Raw genomic sequence first — 26,290 nt, 5'->3', positions numbered from 1 at the left:
AGCAGATGCCGCTCTTACCTTCACAGGCTGGCTGGCGTTGTGACTTGCTCCTGAAGCCTTTGTGACACTCGCACTTGTAGGTCCCTGGCAGGTTAACACACTGACCACCCTGCCCACAGATGTCCAACTTGGAGCACTCATTCACGTCTAAAGATAAGATCAAAACACACTCATGAAAAATCCCAAGTGACAACGTGATAACTAAAAGATAGCATTTGAACAATTGAACCCACACCACACCACTCACCTATACACCGTAGCTTCCCATGGTACACCAGGAGCTTGTAGCCATGGAGACAGCGGCAGCGGTAGGAGCCTTCTGTGTTGATGCAGATTCCTCTGCTGTGGCCACATGGCTCAGCGTCACATTCGTCATCATCTGGCAGAGAGGGATAACTTAGAAGTTTAGGGAATTCAGAGATTACAACTCCATTAGAGAATTAACACCCAAGTTCAATTGTGACTCGTTTCTTAAAACTAGGCATATGTCACACATCACTACTTCACAAGAGAGGCATTTGAACGTAAACATTTATTTTGAATCAAAATGTGTTTATTGGCAGAAATGCATTCTGGAACATGTGAACTTTCATGTGCCTTAATAACAAACTTGTATGCCATCTGTAAATATGAATAAAATAGTTAAATTATAAGCCTAGTTGGTTTAGCCACAGAAAAAGGCTGGAACCTTCCCGCTAGCCATGATTTACTGAGATAATGGATGGGCTGGACATGCCGAGAGATGAGTTTGGATTGGTCTACCATGTAGTACGCTTTTGTCTATAACAAAGGGCTGCTCAGTATGTGGAGGCAATCCTTTCTAACCCATTTTTTTTCAAAGATATAACGAATTACGGCAAAACTTTTGCCGTCCTCGTTCTGGAGGACATAGTTTTGAAATCAGTGGAATGCCCGGTGGAAGCAGAGTATGATAGCTAAGGAGATGGAGAAAATTCTTGAAAATTGATTGCAAATATGTGGAGGGAGTCGAAAAGAGAACACACGGAAGGCTGTTGTATAAAACACTTGTCTCCAGATTACATCTTCAAACTAAGGGCAACCATGGCATCCGTAACAGAGAGGGAGAAGCATCCATCCATGTATACGGGTAAAAGAGTATCTAGGTACATTTTCAGTTATTATACATTTCTAATTTTATCAGAAAGTCATTTTCCTTGTAAGTTATTGAGTACTGTTAGCTAGCTAGCTAATGTTAGCTGTCTGGCTCGCTAGCTAATGTTACGTATATGTAATATTATTCGTATCTCAGAGCCATTTGCATTGCTAGTTACAGCCTGATGCTAGCTAGTTAACATTGAATCTAGTTGGTTAGCTACCTGCAGATTCATGCAGGGTAGAATCGTTATGAGTTGGGATTATGGCTAATTGTTTAGCTAGCTAGCATGTCTAAACAAAAGACACCACTATGCAAGGTACCATTTCACTGTACCGTTTGCACATTCTGTATCGTGTGTATGTGACAAATAAACTTGAATTGTATTTGATATGGTGTGTGTTTATCAGAGATGGTAATGCGAAGAACAACATGACCTGCACCAAAGTCAAATTAGGATATAACGTTAGGCCAACGAGACAGTGTCCAAGTTCCAAAATTCTCTGGTAGAATGCCATGCTTTTATTTTGTCACACTCACAACTGTAAACTATTTTCTGTAATTAGCTTGCCATTACCCTGTAAAATATGATCTTGTTGTGAGTGTATTTTCCTGTAATAATGAATAAAAATGAGCTAAAGTTAAGACATAGTCAGCTATATGATGCGGTCATTATTTGAATTGGCTTGCCAGCTAACTTAACATTAGCTAGCTTAGATAACAAGCTAGAAACAAACCACAATTGGTAAGAAAGTTGCTTTTAGTTGCCTGGTTTGCTAGATTGACATATACTTAAACGGATGGGTTTATTGGATTTAAAATTCACCAGTTATGCTATTTTGAACCACCAGACTGCTGATGTCATGCATGTGAATCCTTAAAGAGATGGGTGGTGCTAAGGCTTAAGAGGGTGTGAACGATGCTGAATGGGTGTAGACAAAGACCAGTACATGTACCAAAACATTAAAAAGTGGGGTTACAATTTTATAAACTTTCAAGGCAGAATTACAGTACCAGTCAAAAGTTTGGACACACCTACTCATTCCAGGGTTTTTCTTTATTTTGTACTATTTTCTACATTGTAGAATAATAGTGAAGACATCAAAACTATGAAATAACACATATGGAATCATGTAGTAATCAAAAAAGTGTTTAACAAATCAAAATATATTTTATATTTGAGATTCTTCAAAGCATTCTCCATCCTTTGCCTTGATGATGGCTTTGCACACTCTTGGCATTCACTCAACCAGCTTTATGTGGGTGTCACCTGGAATGCACTTAAATTAACAGGTGTGCCTCGTTAAAAGTACATTTGTGGAATTTCTTTCCTTCTTAATGTGTTTGAGCCAATCAGTTGTGTTGTGACAAGGTAGGGGTGGTATAGAGAATATAGCCCTATTTGGTAAAAGACCAAGTCCATATTTGGGCAAGAACAGCTCAAATAGGCAATGAGAAATGACCGTCCATCATTACTTTAAGACATGAAGGTCAGTCAATTTAAAGACCGTTGAAAGTTTCTTCAAGTGCAATCGCAAAAACCATCCAGCGCTATGATGAAACTGGCTCTCATAAGGACCGCCACAGGATAGGAAGACCTAGAGTTACCTCTGCTGCAGAAGATAAGTTCATTAGAGTTACCAGCCTCAGAAATCACAGCCCAAATAAATGCTTCCCGGAGTTCAAGTAACAGACACATCTCAACATCAATTGTTCAGAGGAGAATGTGCGAATCAGGCCTTCATGGTCAAATTGCTGCAAAAAAAGGACACCAATAAGAAGAAGAGACTTGCTTGGGCCAAGAAACACTAGCAGTGGACATTAGACCGGTGGAAATCTGTCCTTTGGTCTGATGAGTCCAAATTTGCGGTTCCAACCGCTGTGTCTTTGTGAGAAGCAGAGTAGGTGAACGGATGATCTCCACATGTGTGGTTCCCACCATGAAGCATGGAGAGAAGGTGTGATGGTGTGGGGGTGCTTTGCTGGTGACACTGTCAGGGACTTTTTTTTACAATTCAAGGCACACTTAACCAGCATGGATACCACATCATTCTGCAGCGATAAGACCATCCCATCTGGTTTCCGCTTAGTAGGACTATCACATGGTTTTCAACAGGACAATGACCAAACACATCTCCAGGCTGTGTAAGGGCTATTTCACCAAGAAGGAGAGTGATGGAGTGCTGCATCAGATGACCTGGCCTCCACAATCACCCAACCTCAACCCAATTGAGATGGTTTGGGATGAGTTGGACCACAGAGTGAAAGAAAAGCAGGCAACAAGTGCTCAGCATATTTGGGAACTCCTTCAATACTGTTGGAAAAGCATTCCTCATGAAGCTGGTTGAGAGAATGTCAAGATTGTGCAAGGCTGCCATCAAGGCAAAAGGTGGCTACTTTGAAGAATCTCAAATATAAAATACATTTTGATTTGTTTAACAATTTTTTGGTTACTACATTATTCCATGTGTTATTTTCATTGTTGTGATGTCTTCACTATTATTCTACAATGTAGAAAATGGTAAAAAATGAAGAAAAACCCTGGTGTGTAGGTGTGTCCAAGCTTTTGACTTGTACTGTACTTTCCCATTGTTCCTCAACTGTAGTGTATGATATACCATTATCTAGCTCGGAGTCTCTACTTTATCCAATGTAAAAAAAAACACAATTGTACTACATAAGACCGAATCGAGCCCGTCGGTCACAATTGAACTATTTGGATACAGAGTGCAGACATGGCTCTGGTCAAAATCTTTACCCAGTAAATCCCTCCCATCCCTTTGGACATGCGCCTGTCCTGTCCTGTCCCTTGACTTACCCACACAGGCGTTCCTCTGAGGGTGGAGCCGGTAGCCAGCATAGCACTCACATTTGTAGCCAGTGTGCACGTTGACACACTCCCCATGGCCACAGAGGTTCCTGTTCAGCCTGCATTCGTCTGTTTCTGCTGTGGGGAGGGGGCACACAGTAACCTACCTAAGACAGTTGATCTCTGTACTGTACATCCCATCATGGAGACAACAACATTGCAGCTATAGGCTGAGAGTTAATAGGCTGATATTAGATTTGATTGGACTGTGTAGTGGAACTCACGTGAGACCTGCGTCTGTGCCACCTCCAGGGGGTCACTGCCTGGGTTCAACCTGATGATGGGCGGAGGGGTGGGCTTGGTGATGATCACTTTGGGACCAACCAGAGAAACAGACAGACCCAATCAAGGCCCCATGTCTACCTGAATATCAACAGGTTTCCCTAACAAAAGGGGCTCTCTTGACCTTAATAGGACTTTCGGAATGAATAAAGAATAAAGGAATGAGAGGCGCACCAGGTACGCGGGGGCCGTGGGTGCTGATGGGAGACAGCTGCATGGGTGTGGTCGTCTCTGGAGGCTCCTCCTACAGGACAGGGCACAGAGACACAGTGGTGTAAAGTACTTGAGTAAAAATACTTTAAAGTACTACTTAAGTCGTTTTTGGGGGGTATCTGTACTTTACTTCACTATTTATATTTTTGACTACTTTACTTTTACTTGACTACATTCCTTAAGAAAATATTGTACTTTTTACTCCATACATTTTCCTTGACAGCCAAAAGTACTCGTTGCATGTTGAATGCTTAGCAGAACAGGAAAACAGTCAAATTCACACACTTATCAACCGAACATCCCTGGTCATCCCTACTGCCTCTGATCTGGCGGACTCACTAAACACACATTATTCATTTGTAAATTATGTCCGAGAGTTGAGTGTGCCAGTTGCTTTCCGTAAATTAAAAAAACAAGAATCTGGTTTGCTTAATATAAGGCATTTTAAATGATTTAAACTTTTACTTTTGATACTTAGGTATATTTTAAACCAAATATTTTTAGACTTTAACTCAAGTAGAATTTTACTGTGAGAATTTGACTAATTTTCTATTAAGGTATCTTTACTTTTAGTCAAGAATGACAGCTACTTTCCCCCCCCCCCACTGTAGAGACACAGGCCTGTCTAAGAGGAGCTGCAAACACACAGTCTCTCACACAATGAATGATGTCTAAAGAAAAACAGTTTCTTACCGGGTGCTTGACTTCTGAAAAAGAGAACCCAGAGAAAAACAGGTCAAAATTATGAATAATTGTCCATTTTCATTTTCCAGATTTACAGTCACTTTACCCCAACATGTACATATTACCTCAATCCCCTCGACTAACCTGTACCGCAACACATTGACTTGGCACTGGTACCCGCTGTGTACCCGCTGTGTACTGTATACTGCATAGCCTTGTTTTTGTTATTGTGTCACTTTTTTAAAACTTTAGTTTATTTAGTAAATATTTTCTTAAAATTCTGCTGGTTAAGGGCTTGTAAGTAAGCATTTCACGCTAAGGTCTCCACCTGCTGTATTTGGCACATGTGACAAATAACATTTGATGATATTTCTAAGCCCTTGAAAGTCCCAGTAATTTGGAGGCATCCCCAATAGCCCGACTGCATCTTAGCAATAGCATCGTTCTAAGTGACTAAGTGAATCCAGAATGAAGCACGTCTGCCGGCAGGCGGACAAAGGTAAATCATGTCCACCCTTCGTCTACTTTCTGGGAGAAGCCACAGTAACTCACTGTCTTTCTTCTGGTTCTTGTCAGGCTTGAGGGGAACCTGCTCCAGGCTGGAGTGGATCTGAGGTGGGAACGCCACCGTCTCCCGGACACTATGGAGGAAGTAGCCCTTCCCTGCTGGACAGATCTTACTGAATGAGGCTAACGGACCAGGGAGAGAGGAATGGAGGTGGAAAAACAAGAGGGGATGAGATGATTCAGCATCTGACCTGTAATCATACAGCATCTGACTTGTCAAAAATACTAGAAACCGAGCTCCACTCTCCTACTCCAGCATCCCACTGACCCGTGCCGTCTTGGGGACACCTCTCACAGTTGGAGCCCCAGGCCTTGCCCACGGTGCAGCAGCACATCTCCTGGGACAGGGACGTGGGTAGGGCGTGCTCACAGCGACCCGCCTCTGTTACGATGAGGAAACACTGGCCCTGCTCCACCGGAGACGGAGACTCTGACAGCCAGGACCAATCAGAAGAGAGCAAACACACAACAGAGGTTGGAGTTAGGACATTAGGGTTACAGAAGAGGTCACTAAGGGTAGTGCCGTTTCGTGGAGGGTAAATCATATGACATTTTGGTTATTTCAGATGTGGCATTTTAAATAACGGACATAAGGCATCTGTGAAAATACTGGACTAACTATTGGGACAGAAAAGGATAGCTTTGGTGACAGCTTTGTGGATGTGAAACATATTCAGCTCATCTACCTATCAGGCGCTGAGGTCACCTCTTGACCTCTCCACTGCCAACAAATGAAAACCCCACAACAATTCATCTTCATATACATGTGAGGAGAGGATGTATAGTGTATAGTGCTGCTGCTACTGAAAGCGATATGGCTGTGCTGAGTGAATGCAGAGTTGTGTGGAGAGCAGGTCTGCCTGCAGGAGGTTCTGAGTCTCACCCACACATCTGGTCCTGTCCAGGGTGAAGCCAGGCTTACAGGCACACAGGAAACTACCCTGGGTGTTCAGGCATTCTCCGTTCTGACACACCCCATGCATGGTGCACTCGTTGATGTCTTAAGGGTGAGCGACAAAGAAAGAGTGGGGGACAGAGAGAACGTGAGGAGTGGCTTTTTTTCTCCTCACATCAGTGAAGCAAATGGGCAAAGATTTACACTCATACCGGGCATACCAAATGCGCACCAAACAAAATGTGGTGAAACTTGTGTAAATTATCTATTGTTTGATACATCCTTGATACATCCGTTGAATCAGTCAGGGGAGAGGCAGTATGTTCATGCTACCTTGACAGTGGGTGCTGTTGAGTCTCTTATAGCCCTGAGGGCAGGTGGAACCATAGTCTTCTATGATGGTCTGCAGCTTTACCCCAGGATCTGAGGGTAAGGCAGAGAAGGGGGGGGGGGGGATGAAAAGGGGAGAGAATGGAAGAATGAGAGAGGAAGGGGAGACTACACACAGCTCATCAACGAAAATAAAATAATGTCTCATAAAATGTCTGAGAATCTGAGAAGAAAGACAGGCCTAAACTAAACCATTAAGTAATGGATCAGGCCTACGCCAGAATGATCCTATTCTGTTTCAAATAGCAGCAGAGTCTGTGATCATTGCTTCCAGTTAGTCATACACTAGTGAAAGGGAATACCTAGTCAGTTGCACAACTGACTGCATTCAACCAAAAAATGTGTGTTCTGCATTAACTCAGCCCCTCTGAATCAGAGAGGTGCCTTTATCGACATCCAAGTCGTCGGCAACCGGTGAGCAGTTGTTGTTGGGGGTTATCTGCCTTGCTAAAGGGCAGAATATCAGATTTTTTTCCCCACTTTACCTTCTCAAGGATTCAAACCAGCGACCCTTCGGCTACTGGCCCAACACTCTTAACTGCTAGGCTACCTGCTGCCCTGGACTAAGTAGCTCATTTAGCTGTTCCTTGATCAGTCTGAACACACTGTCAGCATAGGCAGCGAGACAGTAAATGTGTGTGATTCCATGGGACAGAGATATGTGTATAGATGAGACACGTTTGATCAGAGCCTGGGTTTGAGAGATTACAGGTATCCAAGCATGAGTATGAACCAGGAAGTACTAAGAGAGGGGAAATCAAATAAAAGAGGGGTGAGCGACCAAGTGAAACTACTCTTCATCTGGGGGAAAGAGAGATTCAACAGAAGGAATCAAATGATGATAGAAAAAATAGTGGTCTATGAGTGATTTTTCCTCCAGGAAGAAACATTGTAAGAATGCTTTTGTGGGAAACTGTGGGAGCATCGCGTTCCAAAATACCTTTCAGAAATAGATGGAAGAAAAGTACAACTTTAAAAAAAGTTCATGCTTCCCAAGAAAAGCCCAGAATCATATTTTCCACTTGTTGCTTTTGTCTATTCATTCGCAGAAGACATGTCTCATGAAAACAATAGAACGTTCCTTCAACGTTACTAGAAAAGAGGCGAGAAGCATGCCAGCATGCCTGCTGTCCCAAGTTGAAAGATTAATCATAACTATCCTTTTCTTACAAAGGTTTCTTTGTCTGACTCACAACTGAGGAATGGAGTAATATAAAAATGGAAAAAGGTAAGTTGGCCAAGATTTTCATGGGGCGCAGCTTGAAATTCAATTTTCGGCAATTCGATGACAGTATTCCACTGGCCTGGCACATGGGAAGACACTGCAGAGTTCTTTTCTCTCTCGCTCTCTCTCACTCACTTGCACACATACACACATGCACAGACACACACACACACACACACACAAACACACACTCACACATGTACACACACATGCATACACACTTATACAAACATAGACATACACAAATTACTTGCGTTAATGCAGGCTCATTATTTCATAAGCTAGGAATGAATTATTGGCGTGGACGCTTGGTGTTTTTGGCTCCATAAACAAATTACTTAATGCGTATAACAGCAGAGATCGAGATCAGATGGACATCTGCCAAGGAGTTAGATTATAAACAATGGAAGCTCAGTTTTCACACCTGACAGATAATAATCACTATACATGACAGATAATCGCTGTACATGACAGATAATAATCACAATACATGACAGATAATAATCACTATACATGACAGATAATAATCACAATACACGACAGATAATAATCACTATACATGACAGATAATAATCACTATACATGACAGATAATAATCACAATACACGACAGATAATAATCACTATACATGACAGATAATAATCACTATACATGACAGATAATAATCACAATACATGACAGATAATAATCACTATACATGACAGATAATAATCACAATACACGACAAATAATAATCACTATACATGACAGATAATAATCACAATACACGACAGATAATAATCACAATACACGACAGATAATAATCACTATACATGACAGATAATAATCACTATACACGACAGATAATAATCACTATACATGACAGATAATAATCACAACTACACGACAGATAATAATCACTATACATGACAGATAATAATCACAATACATGACAGATAATAATCACAACTACACGACAGATAATAATCACTATACATGACAGATAATAATCACAATACACGACAGATAATAATCACTATACATGACAGATAATAATCACAATACACGACAGATAATAATCACTATACATGACAGATAATAATCACAATACATGACAGATAATAATCACAACTACACGACAGATAATAATCACTATACATGACAGATAATAATCACAATACACGACAGATAATAATCACTATACATGACAGATAATAATCACTATACATGACAGATAATAATCACTATACATGACAGATAATAATCACAACTACACGACAGATAATAATCACTATACATGACAGATAATAATCACAACTACACGACAGATAATAATCACTATACATGACAGATAATAATCACAACTACACGACAGATAATAATCACTATACATGACAGATAATAATCACAACTACACGACAGATAATAATCACAATACATGACAGATAATAATCACTATACATGACAGATAATAATCACTATACATGACAGATAATAATCACAACTACACGACAGATAATAATCACTATACATGACAGATATGCAGTTAGAGATGTAGGATAGAAGATCACAAATGAAAGAAAGGCAGATCACCAGTAGTCTAGAAAGGACACAAACAAACACACACTTACACTTAAGCAAGTCAATAATTCCATTCTGAGGCATTTGTTACTCACATGGTAGCTTGGGACATTTATAACATTTGTTTTGTCCCCAGGAGTTCCCGACACTTCCACAGCAGTCCTCCTGATTGGTCAGTACAGGGAGAGGGGTACTACTACACTGAAGCACATGGCGTGAGAGAGAGAAGGAAAGAGGGAAATGCACACAATGGCGTTTGAAAAACCATAATACACTTATTGTATTTAAAGCGACAATCACTATGTTGATGGGTGGTGAAACTCACAGCTTGTTTGGGCGTGGTCTCCTGGAAGCACCGCCCCCTGGGTTTGTGAGTCTGAGGGGTCAAGCGTGTCACGGTTTTATGAGGGGGCTTTGAATCCGATTGGTCGAGAGGATGGATGACAACAGATGTGTCGTGTGCATGGTGGACACGGACATTGAACTGCACTGAAAAGAGAGAACGATAGAGTGAGAGGGAGGGAGAGAGAGAGAGAGAGAGAGAAAGAGTGCCGCGAGTGAGAGACAGAGAGAGAGTAGCAGAGAGGAGGGAGACGCCAAGAAAGACAGGGAGAGACAAACACATGGGAGATTACATGAATATGATTACAGTTCTTTACCATGCCACCCAAAATAAACTGCTATATGGGCGCAGGTATTGATAAATACAGCAATGTGACTGTGGTTTCAGTGCCCACAGTTTGCCATGATGGGTACCTTCTGATGAGTGGTGGCCTGCCCCCTGTGCCAGGGGAAGGGTGAACACAGAGTGGGTCTGTGTCAGCTGTGGTCGCCCCATGGCCGCCTGCTCGCCCTGGCTCTGGCCGTCTGGCAGCACTGACAGCGTGTAGACTGGTTGCTTGTTGCCCCGCGCCGCCTGGGCCTCAGGCATCTGCCGGAGCGGGAACTGGCACAGGCGACCAGTAAAACCTGGCGGGCACAGGCAGTGGGTCCGCGAGCTGCACACCCCTCCATTCATGCAGGTCAGTGGACACACAACTAGAGAGAAAGAGGTGTAAAACACATCACCAAGACATGAGGAGAGGAAAAACATGTACACATGGTGAACATCATCAACATAATGTAATGTTGTGCTTTCTTTCATTTGGAACATTATTGTAAACAGAGAACAGTTGGGACTTTTATAATAGCAGGACCATAGTTCCTGTACAAAATAAACATGTCATCCCCCACAAATGATGGAGCGCTCCCTTGGGACAATTTTGTAAATCCCAGATCTCTATGGCAAGACGCATCATCCACGGGTTCTGGGAGGGTTTGGACGGGTTCGGACGGGCTCATCGCGCTCTAGCGACTCCTTGTGGTGGGACGGGCGCCTGCAGGCTGACTTCGGTCGTCAGTTGGACAGTGTTTCCTCCCACACGTCGGTGCGGCTGGCTTCCGGGTTAAGTGGCCGGGTGTTAAGAAGTGCGGTTTGGCGTGTCGTGTTTCGAAGGACGCATGACACAACATTTGCCTATCCCGAGCCCATTGGGGAATCTCGGCGATGACACGAGATCGTAATTGTATATCACGGAATTGGGGAGAAAAAGAGGATCAAAAATAATAAATAGGACCAGTGGTGTCAGAGATATTACGTATAATTAATGTATGTAAAGTTGATTACTATAGCACCTCCCTTGGGCCAATCAGTGTAATTTTCCAAATATAGGATTTTTATGGCAAGATGCATCAAGACGCACCATTCACACATAATTTTTGTCAAAATCAGACCAGTGGTGTCTGAGATATTGCATGGATTAGCTAGACTCACATCCCTGAGTATGTGTGCCAAATCTCAGGACTCTGAGTCAAACAAATCAAGAGATATAAACATGTGCCCATTATAATGTCAATGTGTGGTCGATATGAACGTTCTTGCATATGTTGAGTCTTGACAGTGCTTGCAACATGTGTACCAAATTTAGATTTATATGCATTTATGTGCCAGACCACACCCACGTGAATGTTTATTGGTCAATAGAGGCCATATTGTTTTAGGTACTACTCTGGAAAATATTGCATTGAGAGAGCTTTGTCCATAGAGGCCATGTAGCAGGTTCCGTGCAGATTAGTCATTCGATGCCAGAAGAGTAGCATTTTAAGTGTTTTTCACAATTTTCAAAATGGCAGAAAATCCATCATGGCAGACCTTATGGGTCCCTTAGGCAGATGTGGTCCTTGTGAGGAGGGGGACCCACAGTATGTACTGAATTTCATGACTTTAGGTCAAACGGGGTGAGGGGCGTGACCTTTCAAAGTTTGCATTTTCAATCTCTTACTATAGCGCCACCATCTGGCCAATCAGTGTATTTTTGTAAATGCCGGACCTCTATGGCAAGACACATAATTTACCCGAGTTTCGTCAAAATCAGGCCAGTGTTGTCTGAGATATCGCACGTGACTACCGTATGAATGTCCTAACGGATGGCGAGAGATCCAGAGCAGGCCAGAGCAGAACACTGATACAAACGATGGCTTTTTACTGGGATTTGGGAAATATTTGAAACCACAAGAGCTCTGCTTAAAGAAAGAGCTTCATGCTATATATATACCGCTCTGTAGGCTTCCCTTTGTGTTTACTTTTATAGTCGCCACTTGTCTCCCTAAAAAGGAGAATCAGATGGAACAGTGGGAGCCAAGATCTGGGAGCTAGGAGTGCATACCAGACTGAGACGTTCAGCACAAAGAATGGAATCATAATTCAAGATATGCCGTGCTAAAATATGCTGCAATTACATGCTGTAATAACACACATACATACAACAAAGTGCGCAATTATAATCAATGACTAATATGTTGTGTACTTTCTCTGTCCCATAATGGGGCCATGAAATGAAGCAGAAGTTGAAGCTCAGTGGTTTGGATGTCTTGCCCTGCAGTCTAGCATAGCAGTATCACGGCAGTGTTGAGTCCCACGGCAGGAAGAGAGAGAGCGAGATACAGAGAGAGAGAGAGAGAGAGAGAGAGAGAGAGACGACTCGGCACGTCGGACTGACATGGAGACCCACCCAGTGGTTGAGAAGAGGCCTCTTCGTGTTACCCGCCCCGCGGAGCAGAGCTCCGCACACTGAAGCAATTAGGCCTGGACTGCCTCGGAGTCTAGGCCGCTGTGTAATGACGGGACTAGATCACCTCAAACACAGCGGGGACATCTTTAAACCAATGAGAGTCAAGGAAAAGAGCAAACGGAGAAATCACAGCCATAATGAGATGACACGAGGCTGTGCAGCTTATGTTTAAATGTGTAGTGGGATAGGCTGAGCTGTTCTGACGCAGCCTGCACTGCCTGCACCATAATTAAACTTGACAGTGGTCTTTAACCATACACCCAAAACAGGCAGCTACACGCAGCAGCAGGTTAATGGTGAGGCTTACAGATTTGCAAGGGGAAACCTGTATAGCAAATCCAGGTGGAGAAGGACTTCCCTTCCCTGTGCACAGCTCTCCAGACATCTATTGTGTCTGATTACTTTTGTCTCTGTAGAGAAAGCTGGAAAGACGGAGAGAGAAAGCGGAGAAAGCTGTTGGGAATGGAGAATTTGGGACGAGAACACAGAGAAAGAGACGGAGAAAGAAAGACAGGGGCGTAGTCTCCTTCCAAACCCGATTATACAACTTCAACCCACAGGGACCGGAGAGACAACATAGGAAAAGTCTGGTAAAGGCTTGGGGAGAGGGCCCGTCTGGCAGAGAAGCAGTCTCAGAGAGAGCATAGCAGACCCTCTGACGGGGAACTGGAGCTCACTGCATTCACTCACACACACACACACACACACACTCCATGGCCAAAAAACAGGACGGGGTTCTATGGAGAAGAAAATAACACAGCCCTGAGGTAAAGTTAGTCAAAATGATACCTTTGTCTCCATGAACATGTTGCACACATACCTTGAAGCAGACTGTACATAAGCTGTGTTTAAAATCAAATCTGGTGAATGAGCCTTTCTTTTGATGTTTCGAATTAACCCCAGCATGGGGCTTCACAACAGAGACGACAGCACATAGCTGTCTGCCATTTATAGCACACCTCTTGCTGTGTGCTTGCATTTACAACGTTCATCCCTTCCCCACAGATTAGCTAGTTGGGTGGAGTACTGGTGCTTAGCATGACAGGCTAAACACATATCTTATGAATTAGAGAGGGTGGCCCTCCAAGTCCACTAATTCGACTACACCACGCTGACTGGGCCAGGCAGCCAGTTCTCAGACTGCTCCTCTCACAGTCAATAGGAGGGATTTAAACTCGACTCTCCTCCACATCTGCTTCCCCTATCTAATCCCAGGACAGGGCAGTTTGAGAGACCTGGGTGTAAAATGCACATGGACTAATGCTTTCTGCAGACTGTGCTTGAGTGAGTGAGGTGATCGTGGGACTGTTATGATCCAGTCATGATAATATGTGTTCCACTGCATCCTTGAATTATGAAACCCGACTGGGCACAAAAAGTCTGCAGATGGGAAATTCTCCCACTCTGTTGAGTGGGTAGCAGGCTGTCAGAATGGCCTAGAATAGATCATCTGAAACACTAAAGCCACCCAGCTATAGAATCACTCCAACAAATGCTTGGTGCTATCTAGGCTATATTATACAGTGTGATATACTATAAAGCACTTCTATGGAACCCATGATCCCAATATGGATATCAATTCTTAGTCACCACCATTAATACTGACGCCCAAAATGTAATTATGCTCACATTTTATTGGCATGTCTTAGGAAATAGATTTCATACTCAAAATTGGGTCAGATGTGTTCCAAACCGTAGTCAAAGGGGAAATCTTTGTGCTGTGCTGGAACCGAAAGAGAGAAAAGAGCGGGGGAGAGAGGGAGGAAGAAAGGAACAAATGTTGGCTTTAAAGCTCTTCTTGACATAGTGTTTTATGTGAGGAGTAAGAGCTCGTTCCTCACAATGCCATGATTTAGACCAGTGGAATCCAAAATCGGGGTAATTGCGGTGGGGTCTCCAAAATGTTTTGTTTTTTTACATACTGTGTATTCGGAAAGTATTCAGAGATGTTTCTACAACTTGGGTCCACCTGTGGTAAATTAAATTGATTGGACATGATTTGGAAAGGCACACACCAGCTTACGTAAATTGAAGTTGCAGTTGAAATTGCATGTCAGAGCAAAAACCAGGAATTGTCCGTCGAGCTCCGAGACAGGATTGTGTTGAGGCACAGATCTGGGGAAAAGTACCAAAACATTTCTGCAGCATTGAAGATCCTCAAGAACACAGTGGCCTCCATCATTAAATGGAAGAAGTTTGGAACCACCAAGACTCTTCCTAGAGCTGGCCGCCTGGCCAAACTGAGAAATCGGAGAAGGGCCTTGGTCAGGCAGGTGACCAAGAACCCAATGGTCACTCTGACAGAGATCCAGAGTTCCTCTGCGGAGATGGGAGAACCTTCCAGAAGGACAACCATCTCTGCAGCACTCCACCAATCAGAACTTTATGGTAGAGGGGCCAGACGGAAGCCACTCCTCAGTAAAAGGCACATGATAGCCTGCTTGGCACCTAAAGGACTCTCAGACCATGAGAAACATCCAACCTGACAGCTTGAGAGGATCTGCAGAGAAGAATGGGAGAAACTCCCCAAATACAGGTGTGCAAAGCTTATAGTGTCATACCCAAGAAAACTTGTGGCTGGCAAAGGTGCTTTAACAAAGTGCTGAGTAAAGGGTCTGAATACTTATGTAAATGTGATATTTCAGTTTATTTTATTTTTCAAAAATGTCTAAAAACCTGTTTTTGCTTTGTCATTATGGAGTATTGTGTGTAGATTGATGACTATTTAATCAATTTAATCCATAATTTAATCCATAGGGCTGGAACGTAATAAAATTTGGAAAAAGTTAAGGGGTCTGCAATAATAATAAAATAATACAATTTGGAAAAAGTCAAGGGGTCTGCATACTTTCCGAATGCACTAAATATACATATATATATATTTGTTGATGTCAAATTTTACGGTATTGTCATTAGATTTGGGGTGGGGTGAGGTCCCAAGAAATTATTGGGGAAAAAATGGTGTCCCCAGAAATTCCAGCAGAATAAATGGGGTCTCCACTGAAAAAGTAGATTTTGACTGAAACTGACAGTGTGTAGGAGATAGACAGGCCAAGGGAGGCACTACAAAAACAGAGAGAGAGAGAAAGAAAGGTGGATAGGGAGAGAAAGAGAGAGTGGAGGGTGCGAGAGAGCACGAGAGAGAAGAGGAGAAGGAGGGAGGAGTGGAGAGAGGGGGAGAGTGTGTAAGAAAGAGCGAGAGAAAGAAAGGGAAGTAGAATAGAGAAAGTGCAATGGAAAAAGCATCAGAGGGATCCAAATGAATCTGTTATTTCTTTCTTCAGATGCAGAGGGACTTTCTTTTCATACATACTTGTCATTCTTCAAATGTAGCATGGGCAAGCTGAGACAACTATACACACATGTTCTTTACACACACTGACACATTACCAGAGATTTGGCACACAAACACAGAGCTATACATACCATGCTATACATATACAGAAAGTCTGACACACCAACACACACACTTTGAAATGTTTAATTATGTTATTATTTCAGACCAACTACTGGCTGCTAGGTTTTATTACAACCACCCACGTATGAGAGCGACAGGGTGGAAGAGGTTAATCCAAGGATAATATTTCAACAATAGGCCTTACTAACTCAAGACTGCAATGATCTGACCCATGTCCAATGCCAAACCTAGACTCACGTTCCTACACTTCAGGTTGAACAAGGACCATTCTATTTCCTTTTCCGTATTCCAAAGCCCCGGGAGCAACAATAGGTTCAACTAAGTCCCCGTTCAAATCGAACCTAGCTGAAGAGACGACAACTCGGAGCTCTCGACTATCACTGCATCACAGTTCATACAACACATCGAAAACCAGCAAGACTCATACTTCCCCCAGACCTCAACAGTAACTTTAATAGGGGGAATCTCCTGCCTGTCTGTGCACTGTGTGCAGACGGAGGTGGGGGAGGGTGTGTGTGTGTTTCAGGGGCGCCCTCTGCGTGCCCCTGGGGTTTTGCTCTGACTGTGGCCACCCACCCACTTCGGTCTGTCTAGAGATGATACAGCAGCAGCCTGGTTACCTCCATCTACAGCCTCCCGTCCAACCACAGCCTCTCCCTCCCAACTCAAATATTCCCAGCTCAAAATGATCAAATTATAGTTTAACGCTCCAGTTCAACAGCTGGTCTACGTACAGTGAGCTGCTCGTCTGATATCTTACATTTCTTAGAAGATCATTCTGAATATGTCAGTGGGTCAGTGATGGCCTGCCAGCTTCTCATGGTTGAACAAATATTTAAAGTGATCATGAGATTATGATTATATGCCTTAAAAAGTATGGCGTTATAGAGGAGGGAGTATTTGCCAAACCATCAGAAAATGATATTAAGTACATTTTTTCCTTCGGTATTACTATTACAGTATTAGGCAAGTATTACAGTATTATACTGCTGTTACCGTAAGCCGGTAAGCTACACAACCCAAGTCAAATCAATCCATTTTCTTCTCTTCATTCCCACAAAAAAAATACCATCAAAAGGACAATGACAAAAACAACATCACACCACAATAACAATCACCACCACGACCACTACTACCACTATTAAAAGGGCATGATTACAATAATGGGAGGCACTGCGTGTTATGACGCTCTTGCCTTCACGGTCAGTAGAAAAAGCAAGAAACCACATCCCCAAATATGCCTGCTTTAAACTGGCGCTGTGAGACCGCATACCACATACACAGAGTGGACTATGGACTGGGCCAGACTTCTGTAGCCATGCCCATAGCCCAGGGTAAATGACATAATCACTGGCTTTTTAAAAACACAGGCCTGAGAAAGTCTCCTCTGCTTCCTCCTGCCGACTAGCAGGCCGCCTGGGAGTAAGGGCCTCTGCTTACTGAACGGGCTCGAGATACTCATAATGTACCCCTGCATCCCCTCAACCCCCTGCATCCACGCCAGATCGCTTGGCAAGGAGGGATGCAGCCCTCCAAACAGTGCCTGTTCCAACGCTCAACACACATAGAACATTTGCAGTTGCTAAATGACTGCTGTCTTTAACAGTCGACTGGCACAAAATGATCGAGCAGAAATCTTGCCTGAATAAGACCACCCTCGCCGGGGTTTGATCAACTTTCATTTTAGTCCACTTCATTAACCCCACCCCCTTTTTTTTGTAAAGCAAAATGATCTAGAATGCTTATTTTGATGTAAAAATAAACAATATCTACACAGATCACTTCTAACATGACATATCATTAGCATTCATCTGGTGTGAGACTACGATATTGCACTGTCTGTCTGTCTGATTATGTATAATTGCCCAAACCCATCACTCCAATCCCTGCTCAATGGGCATATTATGACATGTCATGGAGGTATGTGAGGTTGTTTCTAAGGCCAGAGGTAGGCATGAACCCAGTGTAACCTGGCAACCCCATGCACCAGAGCTATTTAACGTCTGCGGAGAGAGAGAGGGAGGGAGACAGAATGTTGGCACCAGCTTTGGGTAAGTGATGTCATGTAATCACTGGTCTAATCTGTCCTGTAGTATACACTGTATCAGCAGGCCAGGTAGAGGAACGCTGACAGTACACCCAACAGAGCTGATGTGAGCTATCTGCCCAGGCCCGGTGACGATGCGATGGCACACCCCTCAGGGGAGGTATGGGTCTGTAGTGGCTCAGGGCATCTCAGGGCCTTCTCCCCCTGTCCTGGCAGCAGCACTGTTATTCTGTATTTACCTTGGCTAATGGCTGTGCGGCTCCAGAGATCTGGTCGGGGGGTGCAGTTACACAGTCTCACAGTGCTCACATTCCACTAGCCAGCTTTAAATAACTGTTCCCTTTCTCCCCCACCCTAAGCAAATGGGAGGAAAGCGTGTTAAACATGGCAAGCCAGGCTAGCTCCTCCGATATTAGCCTCAAATGTGAGACGGCCTCCTTCCTGACACACACACTGTGTTCCCTCATCACTTTCAAAAATGACCTCTAATTGGTGTTTTGTTTATGGAGCTTCAGCTGCCAAAAATAATTTGCCTCGCACCGTTTTTTCTTCTTCTCAACCTGCACCGAAGTGTTGACTTGAATAGAGCCAGTGACAGGACAGGAATAGCCCTGAGAGGAGGAATCGGATTCCATTCAAAATCCCAGTTTAAGATCCCCAAATAAACTGGACTGTCGATCTACATTGCCTGTGACCTTAAATAACCTGAGATATTTGCCCTCCATACAAGAGCAGCCTAAACCATGCACGCAGAAACATTACAACACAGCCTTGAGGGAAGGCTGATGACATGGCACCAAACATACACACATACACACACACAAAGTGTGAATCCCCCTCTCTATGGCCTTGGGAGAGACTGGCAGAGAGTGTGTGTGTGAGTAAAGCTCTGCTTAGACTCACCTCTGGGCAAAGCCAAGCCTGCGGCACACTGTGGAGTGGTGCAGGTTTCTGGGTTGCCCATGTTTACTACAGCACCCATAACTTGGCATCAGAGGAGGAAGTGAGTGAGTGTGGGGAAGGACTCTTAGAGAGAAACTAAAGTGTGTCTCTAAACAGGGACAGCAAGCCCTGGGCAGCTCCAGTTCGGCTTGTTTTTCTGACTTCTCTTTTACCTTTCATTCTCGTCTGACCTGCACCTCTGACCCAATACCCAGGGAAACCCCAAATAAATCCCTGCAATAATGATTGGGTTTGAATGACCCATTAAACTCAAATTTTGTGCATGATCACGTTGGTAATTTCACATTCTCACATGACCTCTGTCCTGAGTCACAGATAGATAGACATGAGCCAGATGTGCTGCGGTAGGATGGAGGGAGAAGTCCATCGGGAACTGAACACAGGGGGAGTGACATAGGCCATTCTAGAGAGACAGAAGTCAGCTCAGCCTCAACAGTAAGGATGGGAATGTTGCTGAGGTCAGAGGGTCCACCACTTCCCTGCATATCAAAGTTGGAGGAAACCTGAGTCCCAGATACAGACAGATACAGAGTGACTGGGCTGAATGAGACAGCAGGTTCAGTTTAGGATACAGACATATACAGAGTGAGAGTGACTGAGAAGCAGAAGCAGGTCCAGAAGAGGTGGAGAGCAGCTGCTGCCGGTCTGCTGAGGTTGATGGGTGGAATGCCTGCGCGGTAGCAACCTTTGAGGAGAAGAAAGGCTGTGTCCTCCGTCCCTCACCCAAACAGAGCTGTGTGCAGTCAAACTGGGGGAACAGGCTCAGAACTACCGTGGGTAAATACTGCAGGGACGGTGGGGGGTGGGAGGAATGTCTATCAAGATTCCCATTCCCAGTCTCTTAAGTCATACATCCAGAGTGCTGCTTCAGTCTGACCTGCACAACCCAGGTCAACCTCTACGACTATGTGGAGACATAAAAAATAAAAATAAACATTTTATTTGTATTTTTTAAATGTATTTAACTGTTATTTAACTATGCAAGTCCATTAACAACAAATTCTTATTTACATTGGCGGCCTACACCAGCCAAACACTGGGCCTATTGTGCGCCACCCTATGGGGACTCCCAATCACAGCCTGTTGTGATACAGCCTGGATTTGAACCCGGGTGTTGGTAGTGACACCTCAAGCATTGAGAAGCAGTGCCTTAGACCACTGCGCTACTCGGGAGCCCAACACAGACCAATGCCTGCCTGATCCAATGACCAACTGCCGACTGACTCTTTTCATCTGTAGAACCTGCCGGAAACTAAACATATAACAGTATCTCAACATACAGCACATGCCATCTCTGATATGAATATAGGATTTGTCTTTCATATGTAATTTGAGTATGACAAGAGATAATGCTGAGAAATGCAAGCTTAAGTTTATTTAGCTAGGTTTATTTGGCAACTCTCCCATTCTAGTTTATTTTCACATACTACAGCATGTGAATCCAGAGGCCATCGTCCAGTGCAGACAGGAGTCTGTGTGACCTAGCTGTCTTTCAGCTGATTTGTCCCTGGAACAGTAAGTGTAGCAGTAACAGTAGCAGTAGCTAATCCCTCTCTAGCCCTGCTGGATTCCCCACACTGTCTGTCAGAGGGCTGGGGGTGGAGGGGGGTAGCCAGCCCTGCTTTACCAGGGATAGATACATAGAATCCACAGAACGGAATGAAGACGTCCCTGTGATTCTATGTCTATGCATAAATCCTCCCCTTAAGGAGGAACGTCCAGTCTCACCTCAGATCACCTGGTGACGAGAGGAGAAGTGACCAAACCACTGGACGTCCTGAACATGACACTTCAGACAGTAGCATAGTAGAAGTATTAAGAGAATGAGCACAGAATGAGCATGGAAAAGGGTTGCTTATTTATATAATAAACCACTGTTGCGGTTGACTGGTTTGTGTCAATTCTCATTTAGCAGAGATTACATTTTTTTAAAATCCTGCTTCAAAATATCTGTTTATGTTTCCATGTCAGAATCTGTTCAAGTAGATACTAATCCAAATCTTCAACTGAACAACAAAAATCCAGGATGTAAATGTACCTACTGTAATATATAGCAATAGCTATGTAATAGCTGTGAGGCCAACCTGGAAAACCCGCTGATACCCAGTAGATTTCCCTGAAACTCACCAAGCATTATTTATGAATTTTCTCAAAATATCCTACAACAGCTTTAACAACATTGCTCTTATGAAGACTTTAAGAAAGGCAATCTTGAATCATTAGGCAGAAAATGAGTGCATTTGGAAGTGAACTGCTTCACAGCAAGGTTCTGGCATGTCAGCTCAGTCTAAGCCTCAGCCTTGCTGTGGTGCTGACGTCCCAGCCACTCATATACGGAAAAGTGTTAATATTGCTGTCGTGACCGCGGCCATTTTAACATGCTAGAGAGAGAATTCCACATGTCGATAGAGTACACTGTCCACACACACTTCTGGTTTGCCAAAAGCTGACACGGGCTCAAGTTGCACTCTGTAGCCCCTGCCAAACAAACCCAAACAACTGCACTAAAGCCTGGTTAAATGCAGCTTACGAGTACGTACAATACCAGACACAGGGCCATTTGTACGCTAGTTTGATTCTCCAGACCAAATGTTCAGATTACACAAAATGAACAGTCCTGTGTTGCACTGTAATTACAACTGGAGTATGTAAGGAGGGCCATTTTGATGGTTTTGTGATCAAAGGGTGAGCAAGTTCATTCACAGTGCAGAGGAAGAGAGTTTCTTAGGACAAAAACACATTAGGTAATTTATGAATATACTGTAGTTCTGTAATATACTGTAGTTCTGTAATATACTGTAGTTCTGTAATATACTGTAGTTCTGTAATATGCTGTAGTTCTGTAATATACTGTAGTTCTGTAATATACTGTAGTTCTGTAATATACTGTAGTTCTGTAATATGCTGTAGTTCTGTAATATACTGTAGTTCTGTAATATACTGTAGTTCTGTAATATACTGTAGTTCTGTAATATGCTGTAGTTCTGTAATATGCTGTAGTTCTGTAATATGCTGTAGTTCTGTAATATACTGTAGTTCTGTAATATATTGTAGTTCTGTAATATGCTGTAGTTCTGTAATATACTGTAGTTCTGTAATATGCTGTAGTTCTGTAATATACTGTAGTTCTGTAATATGCTGTAGTTCTGTAATATACTGTAGTTCTGTAATATGCTGTAGTTCTGTAATATGCTGTAGTTCTGTAATATACTGTAGTTCTGTAATATACTGTAGTTCTGTAATATACTGTAGTTCTGTAATATGCTGTAGTTCTGTAATATACTGTAGTTCTGTAATATGCTGTAGTTCTGTAATATGCTGTAGTTCTGTAATATACTGTAGTTCTGTAATATGCTGTAGTTCTGTAATATACTGTAGTTCTGTAATATGCTGTAGTTCTGTAATATACTGTAGTTCTGTAATATACTGTAGTTCTGTAATATGCTGTAGTTCTGTAATATACTGTAGTTCTGTAATATGCTGTAGTTCTGTAATATACTGTAGTTCTGTGATGAAGGGCTGGTGGGGGGAAAAGTGTAGGAACATTTCACAAGAAGTTCCAAAACAAAATCTGTACGACAAACTTATGACAGTAAACTGGCATTACAGTCATTAGGTGTTCAAGAAAAATCTAAACATTGGGAAAATATGTGTAAATGTATAGGACATGTGTGGGTCTAAGTGAATGTGAATGTTGCTCAAACTCCCTTGACCACAGAGCCTCACAGCCGACACTTTAAGGACGGCCTCTGCATGCATTTCCATAAATGTAGCTCTCACAGTGACTGAATCAGTTCCCTCGTTTACTACTGCAGTTTATTTATGGGGTCCTGTTCGCATTCTAAAGCAAATCTTAGTCTGGCTTAATATGGGGTTTTAGGGGAAATCAAATCACACTAAAATAACCCTGGGCTCCACACAGATCAACATAGAAATGGACATCCACTCATCACAACTTAGGAAAAAACGGAGCACTACAGTGCTCTCTCAAAACAGAGGCAATATTTTTTTTACCAGTATTGTTTTAAAAGCACACTTGCTAGTTTAAATTTTAATGATCTACTGTGATGGATCACAGGATAGCAGCAGTTATCAGCCTCCTTAAATACACTGACTGTACAAAACAAAGAGGAACACCTTCCTAATATTGAGTTGCACCACTGTTCCCCTCAGAACAGCCTCAATTATTCGGGGCATGGACTACAAGGTGTCGAAGCCTTCCACAGGGATGCTGGCCCATGTTGACTCCAATGCTTCCCATGGTTGTGTCAAGTTGACTGGATGTCCTTTGGGTGGTGGACCATTCTTGATACACACGGGAAATTGTCGAGAGTGAAAAACCCAGCAGCATTGCGGATCTTGTCAGACTCAAACCGGTGCGCATGGCACCTACTACCATACCCCATTCAAAGGCACAATCAAACAGGGAAATGATTCCAATTGTTTTTCAATCATTCATTTTTCCCATAGGGGATTTTAGAAACACTTAAAATAAGGGCTGTGTTTCGAGTAGGCTTACCCTGGCATGACGTTTTGACAGCTGTGTAAATCTCTCTAGGACAAGGTGACTCTTATCAATATATTCACCTGTAATTACCCCCAACAAATGAAACGCTAATTGTCTGCTAATGTGGCTCATAAAGAACTACAAAAGCCATGATTATATGGATGTGACTGCCAAATCAAGGCAAAGGTAAGAATCTCTGAATGAACTATCTAATGTTAGCTAAATGTATTCATTAATCAAATGGCTTTCTTTAAACGTACCTGTTAGCAAAGGTGCCAGGTAGAGCTGACATGCAGGGATTTGTAGTCTTGCATGATGTCTACTTTGATGCTAATTAGCATTTCCGAATCTGAGAGTAAATAGAGCCAAATATATTGATAAAAGTCACCTTGTCCGAGAGATTTACGTGGTTATCAAAACGTCACGCCAGGGTGAGCCTACATGAAAAACAACCCTTATTTGAAGTGTTTTTAAAATTCCCTATGGGAAAAATGAATGATGGAAAAACGATTGGAACCATTTCCCTGTTGGACCGCTAGGTTTTATGGGTATTATGAAACCTCCACTGTGGGGCTGTATTGTCTCAAGGCTTAAAACATATTATTTAACCTGTCTCCTCCCCTTCATCTACACTGATTGAAGGGTATTTAACAGCTGACATCAATAAGGGCTCATAGCTTTAACCTGGTCAGTCTATGTCACGGAAAGAGCAGGTGTTTCTAATTTTTTGTACACTGTGTTTATTGTGTCTGACAACTGCTGCTAGCCTGTGATCCATCACAGTAGATAATTCAAATGTAAACTGGCAAGGGTGCTTTTAAAACACAATACTGGTCAAATTGTTATCATTGTGAGAGTGTGTTGACTTAATGGTTGCTGGTCGCAGCTTTATACTGGGCAGTGTGAGAGGGAACAGTAAACTCTAGCAGATAAAACTAAACGTTCATTTTATGTGATGTTGGAGCTCCAGTCCGCCCACACTAGTCGTAAATCGTGGAGTTGAGTTTAGTTGGCTAAGTAAACTCCGGTGTAGGCTCCAGAATGTAAACGGTATAGGCCCAGGAGCAGTGGTTTACCACATTTTATCTGACACTGTTTAGAAAGTCTAAACTCATGCCAGCCAGACAATGTGGACAAGAGATTAGAGAAGGGGGAAAATCTGAAATATGCCAATGAGCTATGTCTGAGCAATGCAATGGTAATTTGGATTCTGATGATTAAGGCCTATTGGTCTATGTGTATTTTCTTCCCTACAAGGACTGATATTGTTCATGGATTAGAATTAGGTCAGGGTAAACAACATAACCTTTATTTCTGTAAAGAAAAGAAAAACATTATTGTTTATCATCGCATCACCACTCACCCACTCTGAATCCAGGCCCTGTGAGAGTATCCGCTGACTGTCCGTTCTCGCCTATCAGTGTGGTATTGTTGCCCTGCTCACAAGTGTCCTGGCATTGGCCTTTCAAACAAATCCTCTTGCAGATGAGAGGGGCGATGATCACTTTGAAGCGCTCCCGGGTGGATGCGCGCTCTGCGCACCAGGCCAGCCTCTGGACACCCAGCCAGATGACGAGCAGATGGGAAATGATCAGAGAAGGCATCCTGGCATCCTTCACCGCCGTGCGCAAAGACAAGGGGGCATTCACGGTGGCAAAAGGTAATGCTGTTAAAGGCTGTTCAGAACAAAATACTAAAGGACTCTTTATTCCTTTCACTCGAACCTTGAAAACAACCAACTAACTTCCGGAGGTATTCCAAAATGTTGATTTTAAAGGTGCCTCATACAACGAAAAAAGTGCTGAGAAAACGTCAGTGGTGTACTGCTTCCTTCCCTTGAAAACAGTCAATTTCAGTCTCCCCGCATATAAAAATAATTCATTCCGAACAGTAAAATGTATGGCATTTTTATTTTAACTAAAATACAGGACCCAAAAGTTATCGAGAGAACTTTCTCATTTCCCTACCCGCTTTCTCGCTCTCCTTTCTCCCTGCTGTTGCTTGGATGGTTACTGTGTGCGTATCTGGGTTTGGGAAAGAAGGGAGGAGAGAGGGAGAGGGAGCCAAGCCAATCCTCTCCAGAAAGAGCTGGCAGCAGGCCAGGCAGCGCAGGAGCTAAGCTGAAAGTGGTTTCGTTGTTGGTTATTTCTTGGTTATAACACCCCCTAACCAAGGAACGATAATGGCACAGCTGTGCGTGTCGCTCTGGAAAACACCTCCAAATCAAGTGTGAATGCCAACTGTGCGAAACAGCTCTCCAGTGAGAGGAATGTAGAGCATCATATGGTTTACAGTTACATTTGTGGGAGGAAAAGAGGTGCCCGTTGAGAAAACTCAATTTACAAAAAAAAAACATTCATCATTAGTTCTCATAATTTAAACTCAATCTCAAATCTAGACTATTAAATAAATGACCAATATAGATGTGTATAGATGTGCCACCATA

General features: G+C 43.0%; 1 protein-coding gene across 10 annotated transcripts in view; it reads right to left on the bottom strand.

Moving 5' to 3' along the window:
- The window catches only part of LOC109872793 (latent-transforming growth factor beta-binding protein 3), a 37,384-nt gene extending 11,105 nt beyond the window's left edge, over positions 1–26,279 (bottom strand). For 4 of the 10 annotated variants that reach the window (XM_031808104.1, XM_031808107.1, XM_031808109.1 and 1 more), the window contains exons 1-14: positions 25,208–26,274; positions 10,556–10,837; positions 10,125–10,288; positions 9,895–10,000; positions 6,958–7,047; positions 6,613–6,729; positions 5,998–6,159; positions 5,715–5,852; positions 5,172–5,185; positions 4,440–4,509; positions 4,208–4,294; positions 3,933–4,061; positions 248–379; positions 19–147 (exon numbers count right to left, since the gene is read on the bottom strand). In XM_031808104.1, the coding sequence (XP_031663964.1) occupies positions 19–147; positions 248–379; positions 3,933–4,061; positions 4,208–4,294; positions 4,440–4,509; positions 5,172–5,185; positions 5,715–5,852; positions 5,998–6,159; positions 6,613–6,729; positions 6,958–7,047; positions 9,895–10,000; positions 10,125–10,288; positions 10,556–10,837; positions 25,208–25,448 (1,861 nt within the window). In that variant the 5' untranslated portion in view covers positions 25,449–26,274. Of the gene's footprint in view, positions 1–18; positions 148–247; positions 380–3,932; positions 4,062–4,207; positions 4,295–4,439; positions 4,510–5,171; positions 5,186–5,714; positions 5,853–5,997; positions 6,160–6,612; positions 6,730–6,957; positions 7,048–9,894; positions 10,001–10,124; positions 10,289–10,555; positions 10,838–25,207 lie in introns of all 10 variants that reach the window. The other 6 variants (XM_031808106.1, XM_031808113.1, XM_031808110.1 and 3 more) reach the window with 4 other exon arrangements.
- Between the last annotated feature and the right edge of the window lie 11 nt (positions 26,280–26,290).

The sequence above is a fragment of the Oncorhynchus kisutch genome, linkage group LG28, assembly GCF_002021735.2.
Source record: "Oncorhynchus kisutch isolate 150728-3 linkage group LG28, Okis_V2, whole genome shotgun sequence".
Lineage (NCBI taxonomy): Eukaryota > Metazoa > Chordata > Actinopteri > Salmoniformes > Salmonidae > Oncorhynchus > Oncorhynchus kisutch.
This window is presented reverse-complemented; position numbering and strand designations above follow the sequence as displayed.